This window comes from Pteropus alecto, unplaced genomic scaffold (genome assembly GCF_000325575.1).
Source record: "Pteropus alecto unplaced genomic scaffold, ASM32557v1 scaffold484, whole genome shotgun sequence".
Lineage (NCBI taxonomy): Eukaryota > Metazoa > Chordata > Mammalia > Chiroptera > Pteropodidae > Pteropus > Pteropus alecto.
Genome location: NW_006435778.1, coordinates 1,203,477 through 1,223,279, shown reverse-complemented (window position 1 = coordinate 1,223,279; position 19,803 = coordinate 1,203,477). Strand labels below are relative to the sequence as shown.

Here is a 19,803-nt window from a genome sequence, read left to right as displayed (position 1 = left end):
TCACATAGGGTCCCTGCACAGACACCTGTACAAGCTGTTTGGGTAAAGCGCACCCACAGATAGTCATAAAGCACAAGAAACACATGGATACCTAAGGCAGAGCACACAAGAGCGCACACAGATTCATTGGGTGTACACACAGGGAACACACACAGGGTCAGACATAGATGCACCCAATACGTGAGCAAAAAAATAGGCAGATGCAGAAAAAGTAGTAGTTTTCACCCGAGGCCATTTTGCCCCCCAGGAGACATTTTTGATCGTCACAGCCTGGGGTGGGAAGTTTGCTACTGGCATCTAGTGGGTAGAGGATATTAACTATCCTACAGTGTACTGGGTAGCCCTTCACAATAAAGAATTATCCAGACCCAAAATGTCAGTAGTGCTGAGGTTGAGAAACCCTGGTACAAAGGCAGATACATACATATCCATTGTCTCTCTATCATTCTGTCAACAGTCACGCAGATACATGTGGTCACACATGGTGGCCCAGACAAGCAAATAGATGCACAGGCACAGAGTCCTATTTCTGGAGACATGTCCATAAAGTCACATTCACAACAGTCACCCAGACTTGGATGAAGAACTGCTCCCTAACCCACATTCACATAAACGCATGCTTAGATACAGACGCTCACACGCACAGACATACACCTAGACACTCATTTACCCACAAAGCCAGACACGTGGACACACAGCTACACAAAGATGTATGTCACAGTGCAGGGGCTCCCTGGCTTGGCAGCAGGGTGAGGGTAAGGTCTGCGTGTAAAAATAGAGCTGTCTGCCTGTCTGATCACACAGTGGGGGCATTATAGACAGTAAGGTCTGCGTGTAAAAATAGAGCTGTCTGCCTGATCACACAGTGGGGGCATTATAGACGGGGAAGGACAGCCAAACCAGGTTCCATTCAATTACACGTGGTTCATAAATGGTCCTTGTATTTCTGCTCCCTGCCTGGCCCTGATCTAGGCACTGGGGATACAGCGAGGAAACCTGGTTGCTTTTGAGGAGCAACTAGCTTGTGGTTCATGACTTTTATCATTCCTTCATTCCTTCATTCACGCTATTGACAAGTACTGACCTTGGCATTGTGTTGGGTGCCATGCCTGGACCTACAGGTATAGAAATGAGGAATCTACTGTGTAACATTGTTCTCGCCGGACCTGGACTGAGGTCTAAGTATTTTCTGAGCAGGATCAGGTTGGAACAGAAAAGGAAAGAATGAACAATTATTGTGTACCCACCACATGCAGTAGGCATGGGCTAGGTACTTTATATGTGTTATCTCTAATCTTCACAGAAACTTTACAAAGTTGATTAACAAAGGTTAAGTGACACCTCTCTGCTCACACAGTCTGTGCAGGGTTTGGAATTTGAGTTCATGTCTGACCAAGTCCAAAGTGTTGCTTTTCCACCACCCACCTTGGCTCCCTAATGACACTCAGGAGTTAGGATGGAGCGTAGAGCTCTGCGATCTTTTTCTCTCTGCTTTGGGGAGAGTCCTGCTGATTCTGGGCTTAGTTTACTATGCTGGTGAATAGAAACGAGGACACTGAGGGTCAGAATGTCCAGCATTTCCCTTTGCCAATCCTCTGGATATTTTCCTGTCAATTCTCTTCCCTTTCCCTTGTTTGGACTGATATTATCCCAGATTTCTTCCCTCTCTCTGAGCAAGCCCCATCCCTTGCCCTACCTTTCCTCTAGCTACCCGATCACCTCCAGTGTGCTTGGTCCCCCAGGGGCAGGAGTCTGGTGAAGGCCGCCTTGGAGAGGAGAGGTCTGAGCCCTGGAGTAGCAGGCAGCCTGCCTCCCACCCAGCTCATCCGCTCTGCTCTGCCTTCCGTCCCTCCCTGTTTCCACAGCCCGCCCCCAACAATTTCCTCCCTCGTTCAGTCACTCGCTGCCTAGTGATCCATGGGTTTTAAATTATAACTGGGACCCAGGAAACGCGTTCCTAAGTACAATATTCATGGGCTGGGCTGACACTTTTAATTAAGGTGATTTACACTGAATTATCCTTGGAAATAAAGAAATGGTGCACTGCCTGGGAATAAACCATCATCACCAGCCGCCTTTGTAAGTTACACTTCGTTTTAATCTATTTGGGGAATTGTTTATCTAGTTCATTACCCAACCAAACACCGAGGCCGGCCTTAAATAAGGCTTAAGTGGGGGTGGGGGCACTGCCATCTCCACACCCCGCCTCTCCTCCAGAGTCACCCAGCCTCCCTCTGGCTCCTTCCAGCCCTTTTAAAGCACTGACCAGAGAGCTGGCTTCCCATTCTAGAGGCCAGACCTTGCGGTGGCTCTGGAAGCCTCCCAGAAAAGATGTTTGAGCTAAGGCTTCACCAAGCCAAGCCCCACCTTCATCTTTGTGCAATCTCTCCATGTCTAAGGTTACTTCCTTTGGGTGGAAACTCTTGCCTGAGGGCCACAGAAAAGTCTAGGGTAACCCTCCCCAACCTGCCCTTCTATCTTCAGCCCCCATCTACGTTCCTGCCTGTCTATCAGCGCATACCCGGTCACCCAATCGCCATCCCAGAGGCAGTTTACTTAGCATGCCTAGAGCCCTGTACATCATCTCCTCCTCCCCTCAGAATTTGCTTTTCCGCCATTATCCTTCCCAAGTCAGAAAGCTCTTTCTAGGAAGTATGCCACAAGTCATCACTTACATTCTCTTGCTTCTTTCTCCACCAGTCTCTCATCATTCCCTCTTCCCACTGCCACTGACATTGTGCTAGGTCAGTTTCATCATCTGTCCCTGGACCTGCCCAAACTCCTCACTTGCCTCCCTGCTTCTATGCCCAACTCATGTCTCACACTGGCCTCCAGAGTGATTCTCCTACAGCTCGGCTCTCTGATCTTGAATATAAAAGTGCTTTGAAAAGTGTAAGCCTTTGCCAACGGGAGTTCTGACTCTTCTTCCTGGAGGTGTCTATGTGTCCATGTGCTTGTGGGAAGCCGTTTGCTCAGGGTGTGGATGTTGGAATGGAGGTGTGCGTGTGTGCCTGTATGTCACGTATAAATGTGTGTACCTGTGTCTGTGAAAAGCAGCCAGTCCTAGTTTGGGAGCCGGAAGAACCCTGCTTCTCTGTGTGAGCCCTTGGGGGTATCTGAAATAGCAGCCTGCTCCCAGAGGGCAGAGGGAAGCAGAAGGCGCAACACTCCACGCCCCCTGAAGAACTGCTTGGGGAGCAACCATGTGGACAGTGACCATTCTGGGTGATGAAGAGGTAGGCTGAGGATGAGGAGGGATGGCAAAGGAGGCGAAGGCAGGGTAAGAGAGAGAAGGGGACAGGTGGAGAGAAGATGAGAGAAAAGAAAGGAGGGCAGCAGAGAGAAGGGGGCATGGAGCAGAGGGGAAAGGGAGGACTGGAGAGCTGGAGAAGAAGACTTCGGCCACGTGCCACATACAGGGGATGCCTTAATTTGGGCTCTGCTCTCCTTCAGGACTCAGTTTCCCCAACTGGGAAATGGCTGGTGGAAGGCCCCTCCCAGCTCACGGAGCGGCCGGCAGGAGAGGAAGAGGGAGGGGTCTCAGGAGCCAGGTGCCACATCTTTTTCCATCCGCCTCTGTTCTCCTCCAGCCTCCCAGAGCGCGGGCAGGGGCGGGGCAAGGGCAGCCAAGGCTGAGGCCCTCCCGCGCTAGCCCGCAGGGAGCTGACACGCTCCTAGGGAATTTATCACGCACCCAATTACAATGTTAATTGGCAAGTTCCTGAAATCAATTAATTCGCAAATTTTTTCCAATTAAAAATCCAGATAAATCACGAGGGCGGCGGCGGGCCGGTCCATCCTGCAGTCCGGTGGGCTCAGCGGCCGCACAGAGGGGAGGGCGGAGAGGAGAGGGGAGGGGGCGGCGGGCGCGGCTGCCCTTGAACGCCTTTGCCGGCCGGTCCGACTGTCAGCGCGCCGGGCGCGGCGGGGCCGAGACAGATAAAACCATCGACCCGTCGCCGCCAGCGCTTCGGCTTTATCGATCCGACGGGAATTTCACTTGCTGTGCATATCCCGCTGTCCGGCTGTCAGACACTGGGTGGGGGTGGGGGGGCGCGCTAGGGGTTAGGGGGTGCTGAGCTGGGCCTGGACGTGAGGGGCACAGAAGTGTGAGAGGCAGCACATAGACGTGAGAGGTGGTGTACATGTGAAAGCTCTGGGTGGGGAAATGGACTTGGGAGTAAGGCTGTGGAAGTAGGGGATGCTCTGAGGCGATGCGGGGGAGAAGGGATGGGTGCAGGGTCATGGGTGGGGGTGGAACAAGAAAGGCTGTGGGCAGAAGTGATGTCCTGGGCAGTGCAGGGGTGGGGCCATGGCGACTAGGCTGTAGTGTGGCCCCCAATGAGGTGGCAGAAAGACAGCTTGGGCTCCCATTCTCCAGACCCTTGAGTCAAGGCTCTGCAGGTCCCTCCATCTCTGCCTCTGTTTTCTGTTCCTGTTGAGGGGAAGTCCTCCATTGGGAGCAAATTACCCCCAAACCTTCCTGGATAGCCAAGGTATGAAACTCAACTGCAGTTCGCTCTCTGCTCCTTCCAGGTTAGTCCCAGGTGGGGGGGTCTATGAATCTGTGTGTGTGTGTGTGGGGGGAGCTTTAAGAGTATGTGGGCTAGAGTCAGAGTGTTTGAGCACGAATCTTATCTTTACCACTTTATTAGCTGTGTAATCTTAGAGAAGTCACTTAACCCCTCTGTACCTCAGTTTTCTCATCTGTAAAATGTATTAATTCTTACCTACCCCAGAGGGTTGTTGTGAAGATTAAATAAACTGATGCCATGTAATACTACTGTATGCTTTGGCACATAGCAAGTGTTCAACATGATTATTATTATCATAGTATGGTCTTCTGTGGTAGTTTTAAGTATTCCCACAAATTCTTTGACACTCTCCTTCAAGACGTAGAACTCATAGAGTTTTGTTCTCCTCTCTTGAGAGTGGGCTGGACTTGGCGACTTGCTTCTAATGAACGGAGTAGAATATATTGGAAGCAATAGTGTATGACTTCTGAGACTAGATCATAAAAGGCACTGTGGTTTCTTCCTTAGTTTCTCCCTTGGATCACTTTCTTTTTGGAAGTCAGCTGCTATGTCATAGGGAAACTCAAGTGACCTATGTATCAAGGACCTGAGGCCTCCTGCCGACAGTCATGTGAGTGAGCCATCTTGGGAACAGATCTTGCAGTCCCAGTCACACCTTCAGAGGACTGCAGCCTTGGCTGACATCTTGACTGCAGCCTTATGAGAGACTGCGCCAGAAGATGCAACTACCTACGACTACTCACCTAGGCTGTTCCTGAATTGATGGTCCACAGAAACCGTGAGATAATAAATGTAGTTTCAAGATGCTCGGGTTTGGGGTAATTTGTAACACAGCAATAGATAAGTCATACTTCTTCCTTCGAAATTCACCTCGGGCCTCACATCCCTCAGGAGGCCTTCTCTGCTCTGTGCTGGGGTTGGTGCCTCCTCAATGCCTCCCCACAGCTCCAGCCCTTCCTGTAGAGCAGCCTCTTTCCCCCTGGGTTTCTATTGCCTGGCTCGCATACAGTGAGCTTCTGAAGGCAGAACCATTTCTGATTCATCTTGGGATCTCCTGCGCCCTGCACGGGGCGGGGGAAGGGAGGGCAGGTTACGTGAGAGGGTAGAAGGAAGGAGGATCAGCTAAGTTTGATGACTTGAACTGAACTGGTGGGCAGGCTGTTCCCTTGTGGCAGATAGTATTTTCCAAAGTCCTTTCTCCCATCCCACATGCTCTTCTATAACATGAGCTTGTCCTCCCATCAAAAGATGGGGTGAATGTCCCTTCCCCTTGAATTTGTGTGGGCTAATACTTCCTTCCAAGAGAGTACCACAAAATTGAAATTAAGTGATTTCTGAGGCTAGGTTATGAAAGGTGACCCAGCTTCTATATCGTTAATTATAATATTTGTTTTACAGTCTTAAGCTGCCATGTAAGAAGTCCAACTATGCCATGCTATGAGAAAGCCCAGGCCACATGGAGAAGCCAAATGTAGGTTCATTGGTCACAGCCCCAGCTGAAGTCTCAGCTGACAGCCAACATCGACCACCAGACATGTGAGTGATGGAGCCCCCATGATCCCAGCTCTTAGCCATTGAGCCTTCCCAGATGTCCTGGAGTAGAAACAAGCCATCCCCTCAGTGCTCTGTCTGAATTCCTGACTCCACAGATTCCACGAATATAATTAAATGGTTGCTTTAAACTGCTAAGATTTGGGGTAATTCGTTACACTCCTATTCTTCCTTTGATAATCTGGCTCCTTCACAAGATTGTCTAAGAGGCTCTGCCTAGTCCTTCAGGCAGGGAAAGGAAGGTAGGGTGGAGCAATGGGGAACATGCCTCAGCACATTCTCAAGATCGTCATCTTTCAGACCTGGAGAAAGGAGTGCTTACTCTCCCAGATGGCAGCACCAGGCTGCACTTCTGGTGGGGCTACCAGGCCCAGTCCCTGCTTCTGTTACACTACCCTGAGGCTCAGCATGGCAGTGTAGGGCCTGTGGCATTTGCTCATCCCTTTCTAGCTCCCCTTGTGCCCTTTTGAGGCTAAGGCCTGAAGAGAGGTCACTCTCCTCCCATCTCCAAAAATAGAGCAAGAAGGGAAAGGCAGCACCATTCAGCTGAAGGATCTGAGGATTGAGAGCAGAGTAGAGGAGAATGGCAGCAGGTCCTTGTTTTCTACCTAGAGGCTGGGGTGTGGGCCGGCAGCTGTTCCTGGGACCTGTGGCTAGAACCTTGAGTGGAATCCTCTGGTAAGCAGGCTCCCCTTGCAGGTAGCTTACCTGGTGGGAAGTTGGGCCAGCTGTTCCAATTCTTGCTCCATATGCTCCTGCAACTCGCTGGGCCTCAGCAGAACCTGGCAGATGGGGCAAATAGGGGCCTGGCTGTCAAACAATGCTGCTGCCTTTTTCTTACCTGGTGAGGGAAAAAGAACAGATAGAAATATAAGCTGGGCTGCGGCTGCCTCCTATGGCTTCTTGGTCTAGAGGAGGGGAACCTAAGGGTCTCAGAGCCCTCAGAGCATCACCCTTTGCAGCTCCAGAGGCTGTGGCCATGACTGGCCCTTCCTCAGCCAACTGCACCTCTTGGAAATCTATTGAGACACAATCGATGCTCTGTGCAATCAAATGTTGATCACTTCATTTCACACAGGTTAGTGAAGGTCTTGGTTTAATCATAACATCACCTGAAATATCCGGTGCCCATTCTGTCTCTCTTTTCCTCACTACTTTCACACTCCCTAAATCTGGAGAAGGAAGAAAAGAGGGAGAAAGGAGATCCATTCCTGCAGTCATTCAACAAACATTGTCTGCTGTCTGCTCTGAACCAGGCCCAGTGCAGAGCAGTGGGACACAGGCTATAATCAGATCTAGTCCCTGCTCTTGGGGCCCTCACAGATGAGTGGAAAAGACTGAAATGGACTCAGCTAAATGTCAGGGTAGCATTCTCTCCCAGCTCATCACTTTTCCCCAGGGTTGTTTCCACAGCCCCTTCTCTCTTTATTTTGCATGCAGGATGATCTTCTTCCTCCTTATTGCTCTAACTCCTACCTGTGCCCTGTTGACTCCCAAATCTGTATCTCTACCCCAGATCTCTCCTGTGTTCTCCAGACTCTAGACTCCTATTGAACATCAATGCCTGGATGTCCCTGCCTGGATGTCCTCAAAGAATCTGAAACTCAATAATCCAAAACCAAGTTCTTCAACTTCTTCACTCCTCCCAAACCTGCTTACCTCTTCAGCAGGGCCCATCTCAGTTAATGACACCTGCATTCACCTAGTCTCCCAAGACAGTAACCTTCGCCTCATCCCCCACATTCATTTAACCACAAGGTCCTGTTCATTCCTGGAATCTATATTCTCCCTGTTCAGGTCTGGCCACCTCTCATTTGGATAACCTTACAGGTTTCTTGTGAATCTAACAGATTCTGGGTTTTCCCCCTCCAAAATGCCCTTATAATTGTGTGGGAATACACGTGGGTCTAGCGCTGGCTAAGCTGGTTTGCAGGCCAGCTGGGAGCCTGAAATCTGTCCCCACTCTGTCTCTGATGGTAACCAGAGAATACCATGGGAGGAGCCGGAAGTTTGCCTGTGCTCCTCCCTTGGGATGCCTAAACCCCTTCCCTGGCCACTCTCCCCACTCAATGCTCCTCTAGCCTCTGCTTACAGGTATTTGGCTGAGGAGCCCTATTCATCTAGAAACATCTCCGCCTATCCATGTAAACTCTGATTATAGAAAGGACTTCTTTAGCCCAGGTCTTTCTCCCTGCTGCTTCTCTCCACCAGTGCCCAGAAAGGGTCAGAATCAACTTTCAGAGAGATAAAGGCAAGCCATCTTGCTGACCAAGATGGTTGCTTGAGTAGGATTGCCAGATTAAATATAAGATGCTCAGGTAAATTTGAATTTCGGATAAATAATGAATAATTTTTAGTGTAAGTATGTCCCAAATGTTGCATGGGACATATTTAGACAGAAAGCTATAATTTTTCTAAAATTCAAGTATGCCTGGATGCCCTATATTTTTATCTGCTAAATCTAGCACCTTATGCCTGAGGGAGCTCCCAGTTCAGGCTAAGCACAAAACCCCACCTCCCTTTAACACAAAACTGAGGATGACCATGGCTCTTCTGGGTGCCAAAATTGAGTCTTCTGAGAGCTCAAAGGTTTGTGTCTTGAGCAGTATAAAAAACTCTGGGTTTGTGTCTTGAGGAGTATAAAAAAGAGAAGCCTTAACCAAAGACATGAAATTTTAAGTTGTGCCTTAGAAGTATTCTAGGCAGAGAATGGGAACAAATGAATGAGTGAATGAGTTGTGAGTTCCTTGTGGGCAGAGGCCATTTGTTATCCATCTTTATATCTACAGATAATTGAAAACAGACTCAGCATAGACTAGATGTTCAATGAGGAAGTAAGGGAGAGGAGAAGAGGAAGGGAGAGAGGCAAGGTAGCAATGAAGAACAGGTTGTCTTAGAAGCCAGATGACCTTAGTGGAGCTGGGATGTCAGCTGTGGAGGCTTTGTGTGTGTCAGGTTGGGGTAGGTAAGGCTCTAGTCTAATTGGCCAGGTCTCTGAGGAGGGAGAGGGGCCCTACTGATCATGTGCCTTGGTGGCTGTATCTCAGATGCTCAGGGGACAGCTGGAAGGCAGCTCCGAATAAAAAAAGCAGATGTGGCCCTGGTCTGGGAGTGGGGAGATGAGGATTCTAGTCTCAGCTCTGCCTCTAACTTAATTCAGCCAGAGAATCTCAGAGGTGAGTGAGACCCTAGATATTCTCCAGGCCATTATCTTTATTTTACAGATGGGGAAACTGAGGCTCAGAACTGGAGGGGACCCCTGTATTTGGCTCTTGATCACATTGCTTCATTTATTCATTCAGTAAACTTTATTAAACAATTATTCTACTTCAGGTATTATTCTAGGAGAAACTGGAGTTTGGAGATAAATAAAACACATTCCTGGCCTCAAGGAGATCACAAACTAATAGGAAAGCCAAAAAGGAAAGTTGGTGATACTAGTCAGTGCAGCCCTGGTCAGGGCTGAGGAAGGCATGAACAGGTGCTCCGGACGAGGGGAAGGAAGGGGCCAGAGGAGGCAATGCTTGATGGGAGGGTCAAAGGGGAGGCAGTGCTTGATGGGAGGCATGAAGGATGAATAAAGGAGAGTTGACAAGGCTGTTGAGACAGATAAAATTGAGGCAGGGCCTGGGAGCTAAGGGGGAAAATGGTAAGAGAGGGACTGGAGAAAAAGTAGGATCTAGGATGTGGAGTCTGAGCCGAGGTGGAAATATCAGGATTTCAGCCTCTTTTAACCTGGGATGCCAACTCTGGCTCTTAGGGCTCTTAGAGCTCAGATTCTTCCCTCCAAGCCTGGGACGAGGTATCAGCTTTCCCGTATACCTGTTCTCAGTTCATCTGCCTTGCTGCCATAGAGATCTACTTTTCTGAGCTTGGGCCTCAGTTTCCTGTTGGGACAATGGGCCGTCTTCCTGGTTCTCAGCTTCAGGAATAGCACTGACAGGAATCAGCAGAGGAACCCCACAGCCTATGCCCTTCATCCCCAACCCCATTTTCTCAGGGGTTAGAGTGGCAGGTGTCAGCATGGCCATGGGCCTCCTGCTTCCCCTCCCCCGCTGTGTTCCCTATAATTTTATATTGAGACCTGTGGTCATGACGTGGGTTTTACTGCACTAACGACGTGGCCTGCCCAGGTTTAATGACAAAATCCATACTCTGGCCCTGGGCCTGCTCCTCGTTTGCATAATTCCCAGAATACAGCTCCCTGAAGCTTTTGACCTGGGCCATTACAGTGGCCATAAAACGGGCCATAAAACTGCTGGGGATGGCCAAAAGGAGGGGGCTATGGTATTTCGGGGGTGGGAACGAAGTTCTCAACCCCCTACTCTTCCTAGGCCTGAGAAGAGGCATCATCTGGTTCTTCCCTTCCACAGTTCCCAGAATCTAGGAGTCTATCTCAGGCCGGAGAGGCCTCTGGAAATCCTTGGCCCAGCTGCCCATCTGATGCAGAAATCCCTTCTGCCAGCATCACAGGAAGGTAGACCAAGCCCACCAGGGGCAGTCTGTCAGAAAGCATCTTCTCCTTGAGCATTCCTTACTCCCGCCTGGACCTCCCTCCCATCCCATCCCATCGCTGGCCAAGCACTTTACCACAGGTGGGTTTAGGTCATTCGGGCCTAGGTTAAATCCTCTCCCTCTTTAGAAGGCCTAGCTCTCCAGGGAGGTCAGGAGCCAGGCTGAACAGCATAGTGGGGAGACGTGGGCAGCTTGAGGGGATGGGGACAGGGACTGGGACGGGCTGTCAGTGCTAAAGATGATGAATGGGGGAGGTGAGGCGGGAGGCCCAGTGTTATCGGCAGTGGATGGCGGGCGCGGGCGCTCGCCGCTCCTGCTAATCCCCGGGCGCTGCCTCAGCCCTTGCACTGATAACGAGGAAATGGGACTGACAACAATTTTTAGCTGAGAGATTCTTCACCAAAATGCCAGGCGGCCGGAGGTCTGACAGCACCTGATTGAGTGTGTGAGTGTGTGGGGGAAACGCCTGCAGCCCCCTCCCCTCCCATGCAAAGATGGATCGCTCATTCCGCCTCCCGTCCACATTCATTACCGCACCTCCCTCCCGCCACCCCAGTCCCTGCAGCGCCTGCCACCTCCACTTCTCTGCCTGCCGCAGGTATCCCCTGAAGCAGGAGAGCAGGAAGCAGAGGGAGCCCTGGCCCTATCTTCAGCCTTAGGCAGGGTATTTCAAGCTCAAAGAGCTGAGAGTTGACTGTAGAGTCAGAGCTGAGTCAGGCCTGCCTGGAAGCTCCCTAGCTGTGTGGCTTCTAGAGGGTTTCTTTCCCTTTCTGAGCTTCTCCACCAGAAAACAGAAAGCTCCTACAGGAAGTGACAGTCTGTGGGCTGTTAGGGGAGATATAGACCTGCTGAGGAGAGAGGAGAGGTCAAGCCAGGTAGCCTTTTCCTTGCCTGGGCCAGGCTCTGGCCAGTCCAGCCCTCAAGCTTTGGAACAAGTCCTCAGATACCTGGGGTCCCAGATCAGTCCTCTGCTGCCCCCCTCTGTTGGGAACTGCTGACCAATGGGAGCAGGCAACTCCAGCGCAGCTGCTCCTTCTCTGCCATCTTCCACGGTGAGGCCTGGTGCAGAACTAGACACTGGAGGATGACGGTGTCATTCAAAGGGAAAGCCTTCCCTTCCTAGATCACTAACCCATGTCCAGCCCCGCAGTTCCTCACCATGTGATGGACTCTCTGGCTTGGCCTGTTTGGTTTTGTACCAGTTCTGTTGCCTGTGATTCCATTCTTGACTCTTTGCTTATTCAAGCAGCAAATCCTATCTCCATGATCTTTTTCTCTACAGACCACAGAAGGCAGGTTTGACTACCTGGTGTCTGACTTAAGAAGGGGGAGGGTTAAAATAAGGGTGAGGGTAACTCTGGTGACAAATGGCAAAGGAGGTCGGGACTTTTAAGAGTATGTACATGTGTCTACGTGTGCGTTTGTGGGTACACACATGTATGTCCTGCCCTTCCTCTCCCTGCACTCCCAATAGAAGGGCATCTATTTCCTAGTAACCAAGACACAGAAGAGCTTTCAAGCAACATTCAATAGAATTGCCTCCTACTAGCTATGAGACCTTGGACAAATCACTTAACATTTCTGAGCTTTAGTTTCTTCTTGTGTGAAACAGGGATAATTACTAACTCCTAGGACTTTTGTGAGGATCCAGTTAAATCAGGGTGGTGTACAAACGATGAGTCATTATTATGTCTAGTAGGACACCAGCACAGTTTGTCATTTGTGTCTGTATTTACCCCCTCCTGACACCAGCCTGGCCTTGCCCTGTATTTGGCCTTCTTCCCTGCTATGATCAAGATTATATACCACTCAGAAGGTACACTGGCCCTTCTGGCCTCCAGGGAGTCCCTTCTTTCTTTCCATATATCTATTTATTGGTTTGTATATCATTATTCATCCATCCATTTATCCATTAATAATAATAACTGTTTATTGAGTGTTATTATATAGTAGGCTGTAGGTTTAATGCTGTACTCATTTTATCTCATTTAATCCTTACGATAGTCCTGTGAGGTTAGATATTATTATCTCTATCACACTGATGAGGAAAATGGAGCTCAGTACAATGAAATGACAGACTAGAAGGTTCAGAGCAGGGATTTAAATCCAGGTGTTTCTGCTCCAAAGCTAGTGCTCTTAACGACTGCACAGTACCCAGCTACCTACTACCCAACCACTCACCTAAGTAATGATTCGATGATATTCAACAAATGTCTTTTGGATACTAATTGATCTGTATGGGTCTGCTAGTATGAATGTCAGGCAACAAACAGCAAGACAAACATATTGTCTGCCCTCAGGAAGCTCAGGACCCAACAGTGGACAGACATATTCAACCAACGTCCTCAGGGCGGTCTTAGAAAAAGGAAAGTACATGGAACTTGTATACCATCTGATCTGGGAGGTGAAGGAAGTGACATTTAAGCAAAAACTTGAAGGATCCGTGGGAACCAGTCAGGCAATGACTGTGGAGAAGTGGTATCCTAGGTAGAAAACAGTGTGTTTGAAGGTACGGGGGTAGGGGCGGGGAAGCCTAAGTGAAGAATTGAAAAGAGTCAGTGTGGCTGGAGTAGAGAGAGTGAAGGGCTGAGTGTTGAGATATGATGATTAATGATTTGGTTATTTTTTAAAACATACGAGTGAGAAGCCATCAAAGAGTTTTAAGCAGGGGAGTGACGTATCAGACTTGCATTTTAAAAAGACCGTTTAACTGCAAAGTAGAGAATGCTTTAAAGGACAAGAGCCAATGCAGAAAGGCTGTTTAGAAAGTTATCTCACTAAATCAGGTGAGGCATAATGGTAAATTTTCCTAGCACAATGACGATGATGGAGACAACAGAAGCAGATGAAATGGACGTGGGGTTAAAGGATAGAAAGGAGTCAAGGATGAGCCCAAAGTTTCTGACTGGTGCAACGGCTAGGTGGTTGACCGTTCACTGACTTGTGGAACCGGAAGATGAGCAGCAGGCTTGGTAAGGAAGAAAATGAGTTCAGTTTTGGATGTACTTAGTTTGAGGAACTAAGACATGTTAAGATAGCCCTATGAAAATGCTGAGTAGGCACTGTATGTGAGCCAGAGCTGGAATTATAGAACTGGAGACATTGACACATAGGTAAGAACTGAAGTTAACTACTGCATTCTCTGTGCCTAGAACAATGTCTGGCATATGGTAAATGCTCAATAAATATTTATTGAATGAATGAATAAAAGAATGATGTTACGAATAGGTGAGATTGCTTAGAGAGAGAATATACTGTAAGAAGAGGCTGGCACAGAACCCTGAGTAACTGCAACAGGTGGAGGAAGTTTAAGTCAGCAGAGACTAAGAAGGAATATCTTCTTTAAGAGGAGGATGAAAACAAGTGTGATGTCATTGAAGTCAAGAAGGGAAGAGTTTCAAGGAGTTGGGGGAGTGTCATGGATAGGGTCACATGCTCCTGAGAGGTCAAGAACATCAGCCATGGAAAGTGTCCCACCCACCTATGGTATCCACAGTAGAATCATCTACCTGCCACTTCATCCATCCTTCATCCATCCAAACCACCTCATCCACTCTCTCTTCTCACTCATCCCTTTCCTCCTTTTCTTCTCTCTAGAAAACCATGATTGGTGCCTCTGCTGAGTGTGGGACAGGAAGAGTTAACATGCTGACAGACGGCATTTTTTACCTTCAGTCAATATGAACAAGGCCCCAAGACTATGATTCCAAACATCTGGATTTCATCAATATGTGATCTGTCATCGTATATTGGCATTCCCCAGTCCCTGCGCCAGAGCAATGCGGCTGGTTTTATTAATACGTCAAATACATTATCCGTGTAATACACTTGTCTGGCTGGGGCCTCCCGCTGGGGCGGGGCAGTGGATTTGAATGTATGATGAATCAGTTTGCATTACATGTTCGTAAGTCATCATTTGTCAGGATTAATAGGCATCCCTGGTCGAGGAGGTGGGGGAGGGGAGGGCAGAGAAGAGACGCGTATTTAGCTGTGGCCCATACTTATCTGCCAATTACCAGGGATGTCCTGAAAACAGCTGTGCACTCTTCTGCCCAGACCCCAGGGCAGTGGCTGGTGCTGAAGGGGTAGAGGTGATATTTTTAGCAGTTCCGGAGTCATCTTGTACCAAATAGGCTTATTTGTCTCTGCTTTGGGCTTGCCAACCAACCAAAAGGAATATGGCAGGATTCATTTGCACGAGCTGGCTAACTTACTCATCCTTTAGGACTCAGAATTTCTTCATCTACAGAGCCTTCCCTGACTCCCCAGACTGCGTTAGGTGTCTCCTCTGTGTTCCCAGTCTCTCGTGCTACCTCTAGTCACATAGTGTTATAGTTGCCTATTATGGATCTGTCACCCCCTGTAGACTATACATTTCTTGAGGGCAAGGAGTAATTGTTTACTGCTATAGCCCCAGCATCTAGCAGAAGGCATAGCCCAAAGGAGGAGAATAGTAGTAGTTAATGTAGAAATCATAAATATTCCTTGAATGAGTGAATAATGATCATTGACCTACTAAACCCCCCAAAGATGCAGATGTTAGCTGGGAGATGTCATGGGGTTTTCTCTGATTTCTTGCCCCCACCCTGACTCTGGCCTGGTCTGGTCATCTATTCTGCTATATATGTTTTTCTTCACTTGCTTCTCTTCCTTCCATAAGACACGTGTAGACCCCCTTACACATCACCAGGTTTCTTATGTGACATACATAGTCAAATATAACGCATAGGAGTGACATGTTCATTGCCCACATACCTTTGCCACATTCCCTTCTCCCTCTACTCTGCTGGCAGAAGCTCAGATTGGCACTGCCGACTTTATATGGCCTCCTGCCAGCTCTAGGTCCTTGTGAAACAAGAGCCTGGCTGGTTCCCTGACCCCTATTGTGACGAAGGCTATATACTGTCTCCAGCAACAGAGGGGCCCTGCATTGAGCCAGACATGGCTCCTGGGTGGCCAGTGGCAAACATCTGCAAGACAGTGAAGTGGAGGTCAGCCTGTGGATAGGTTTAAGCTCAGACTTGGGCTCGAACTGGAGCCAAGGGACAATCAAGGTCTCTTAGTCTCGGGCATAAAACCTGAACCCTTGGCCCTATGAACTTCTGCGCCAGCCAAGTGCACCAACCAACCCATTTAGATAGAGGCTGGTGGGGCTTCTGGGGTCACAGCTAATCCACACTGATGACCTTGGCTGTCCTGAACACAATTGCAGCCTCTCTCCTCTTCTGGAGTTACAATTCAGTTCCCCTCCTCCTTCAGCTAATAACTTCCAGACAGTGCCCTGTGCTGGGCCTGGGCAGGTGGGGCCTCCCAGAGTTCCCTGGGAGTAGGCTTCACAAACTACAGAAAAGGGCCCAATTCAGGGAAATATCCACACATGGACATGCACACATATCCTTTCAAATGTCAACACATATGCACACATGGGCATTGGTGCACACGGGTGCTCACACAAGTGTAGGCATTTTTTCACATCTACATAAACACACTTGAGCACCTGTGCATACACACAAGTATAGACTGAGTATACCTGTATTCTTTGCCAGCATGCCCACACACTTCACTCTCCCCTAGTGTCTTCCTTGCCAAGGAGCCAAAATGCTACAACTACACTGTTTAAAGTAAAGTAAATCCAAGCGTGCTTTACCCCCTGCTGGCTCTGACTATGGGCTTATAAAAATGAAGTGGGAACCTCCGCAGCTGTGGGCAATAAATCGTGAACTGCTAAGGAGGGCAGTTACCTGCTTTCTAGGCTGGCGGGTGGAATTTGGGGCACTGATTACAAGTGCCTGTGGGGCTGGACAGTCAGTTGGCTAGTGGCTTGGCCTCAGGCACTGCCTGCTAACCCAGCCCAGGCCAGCTGTCTCCCACCGACCTGTGGGATCAATAGACTCAGAGCCCTACCAGATGAGCCAGGACCAAGAAAAGAGCAGAGAGAAGTCGAGGAAGAGAAGGGTTGGGGTGGGCAGAGTGAGCAAGACAGCCACGTGCTGCTAAGGCTGAGGGGAGCCCTCGCATCTGGAGATCAATTAGCATCAATTACTGACTTCATTTAATTGTCGTCCAAGATGAATTTGTCATTTTTAGCTGGGAATTAATGGGAGACCTTCACCTCTCCCTGGCAGCAGCTGTGGAGCCAACAGCGGTCACCTCAGCCTCCTAGGAGCCCTGAATCCTGCTTGGGGCTGAGGCCAGGCAAGGGTAGGCAGCGAGTGGGGCTTCTGCTCCCTGGGCATGCCCCGGCCTGCCCCTAGTCCGGCCGGCCTGGCCCATTGGAGCCCGGGGCCAAGGTGGGGGCTGTAGGTCCTGCATAGCAGTCCTTCGCAGCCTCTGGCTTCAGCCAGAAATTAATTTGCTGGGCTGAGCATGTTTACCTTTTCCCAGCAAAGGCGAGACAGTAAACAGCGGACCGGCGGCTGAAATTGAATTGATAACTGCATCAACGTGCCAGATAACGCCTAAAATAATACGCCGATAAGGAAATTCGATTTGATTTGCTGCCGCGCATCAGATTGGCCCCATCTGTAGCTGCCTGTAATCATTTTCAATTGCGTTGGGAAACCTTATTTGTCCTTAAATATTTCTGTCATTTTTCATTGCTGGCGACAGATCCTTGGGCAGGTGGCAGGGGTGCGCTGCCTCTGTGGGCGCAGGGCGGCGGCCTGAGGAGGAGGGGTGGGGTGGACTCGAAGGGAAGGAGGCAGGGAGCAGGCAGCCGGGCGGTGACAGCTGTTCCTCCAATCAATCACGCTGTCGACAGGGAGGGACGACTGGCTGGCAGAAATTGAGTTTGCCTCACAGGGGACGATTGAGCAAATTAATAGCCCATTAGCCAAGCAGTGACCTGAGAAATGAAGGTGCAGGGGTTCCTGCTCACTCAGGCCGGCTGGGGTGGGGCAGGGCAGGAGAAGGGTCTGGGGAGGGGAGAACTGGGGAGGAGATGTGGGAAGAGGAGGGAGGAATGTGTGGACGGCATGGGGAACATGCATGTGGGAGTGGATGGTGCAGTTGCAAAGATGTCAAGTTGGGGGAGGTGGGCTAGGGATGCAGACAGTCTAGGAGAGATGCTGGGGAAAAAGCAGGGCAGAGGGGGCTCCACTGATGTCTCTTTACCATCTTCTCATCATGTCCTCTGGGACTGAGTACCATGCCAATAAACTCCTCTCCATCCTTGGTCCCTACACACTTCCTTTACTTTGTCTCTTCATTTCCCCAGAAACCTGCGTATCCCCTGGAGATACCACTTCCTGTAGTGCTCTTCAGTGCAGGCCGTTCTTCCAGCTCCAGGTTCCGCAGGCCAGGAGGTGGGGTTAGTGTCTTCCTTAGTGCCAATTGCAGCTTCCAGACCACTGCTTCTTCACCCTATGGGTTCTGAGGTCAAGTACACCCTGCATCCCTATCATTGTTATCTTCCATTCTTCACATTCACCGAGGACTTTGATACTCACCTTGTCTACCCCAAGTCCCGTCACTGCCCTGACCTTCTCAGTTCCTGTTATTTTTTCCTGTACTCTACTTCCTCCTGGAGGACCTTGTCAACAACCTAAATTGCTCTGTGATAGAACTCCCTCTCCCCCAAGCCTTCTCATGGCCTTGTACCCATCATACTTGATCCGTACTCTGTTCTTCTCCCATCTCCCAAGACACTACTTACTCAGGGATTCTAGCCTGGGCACATCACTTCAACACCCTCTTGCCACCATAGTCAACCTTGTTTCTTTCTTTGCATTCTCCACAATCCAACTATTCTTTTTGTTTCAGACACACAGGCGGCTAAACGCAGCTGGGGAAAATCACAAAACCACACAGATATGTGCCAATAAAAATTCAGTGTCCAATCTCAGCACTACTAAGCAATCTTTTTACATGCCCTTGGTCAGCTCTGTCTCCCCTTTCCCACAAAGACAATCCAATAATATTTTATTATCTTGAGTCCCCCTCCCCATCTTCTGTCCCTCTCTCTCTTAGGAGGTAGCCTTGCTTCCTACTTTACAGAAGTGTGAAGTCCTTAGGCATAAATTCCCTCCACTTCCAGGTCCACTCTCATCTCTTTTCTTTCCTCTTCCAGTTTCAGTGGAAGAGGTATTTACTCTTCTGTTTCAGATTAAACTCTTCTGCTGAACTTAGAACCCCATTCTTGCCTATATTCCTTGGGGAAACTGTCACAATCCTCCATCTCTCCTGAGTTTTCTCATTCCCTCATGTTTCCCTTCATCAATATATACACACTAGTCTCTTGCATTACAACATCATCAACAAACCACCCCTCTCTTCCACATGGCACCTCGTAGCTAATGCCCTTTCCTTCTCCTTCCCTTTTCACCTAAGATACTCCAAAGAGTCTTTCTTGCTTTCCATACTCTTTTATCTCCTAAGCACTTCGACCCATTGCAGTCTGATTTTCATCCCCACCATGCTACTCTCAATCAAACTGCTCTCGATCAGCTCCTTGATAGTCGTCATTTGCCAAATATAATGGCTACTCTAGTTATAATCATTTATTTGTTAATCCAATAAATATTTATTGAGTGTTTTCTATGTACTAGGCACTACACCAAGGTCTAAGGATATAATGAAATTTATTTCTTTATGGAGCTTACAAAGTAGTGAGGAAACCGATGCAATAAAATAATTATATAAAAATTGTAAAATTGCAGTTGTGCCAACGAGAGGTGAACAGTGCTATAGGAGCCTATAAGATGGAAATTCGCCCTCCTCAGAGGAGTTCAGAAAGGCTTCCCTGAGGACAAGACACAAGCTGAGATGCGATGGATAAGGAGGAGTTGAAGAGATGAAGAGGAAGGGAAGTGGTGACATGGATGAAATGCTTACTCTGTGCCAAGTACTGTACTATTTAATCCCCATTTTATGAAAGGGGAGACAGAGGCATAAAGAAGTTCTATAACTTGCCAGTGATTACCTGGTAAGTGGTGGTGCTGGGCTTTCAACCCAGGCAGTGCAATACTGGAGCCCATGCTCTTAGCCACTGCACTTGACTAACCTCTGACATTAGCTGTCATCCTTGTCGTCACCCACTCCTTTCTCTGAACACGCTACGCATGATCTCTACTCCAGTTTCATTTCCTCAATTTGAACCTCCAGTCCTGAGCCATCCGTGTTGCTGTGCTTGGATGTCCCACAGGCTTTTCGAGCTCAACTTGACTGAAACGAGACTTATCTATTGCTAGACTAGTCCTCCTCT

General features: G+C 49.0%; 1 protein-coding gene across 1 annotated transcript in view; it reads right to left on the bottom strand.

Annotated features, from left to right (window-relative positions):
* RNF220 (ring finger protein 220) overlaps positions 1–19,803 on the bottom strand; it is a 206,795-nt gene that overhangs the window by 30,544 nt on the left and 156,448 nt on the right. Inside the window, exon 2 of the mRNA XM_015588955.2 lies at positions 6,795–6,927. Coding sequence (XP_015444441.1) covers positions 6,795–6,927 — 133 coding nt within the window. The remainder of the gene's footprint in view (positions 1–6,794; positions 6,928–19,803) is intronic.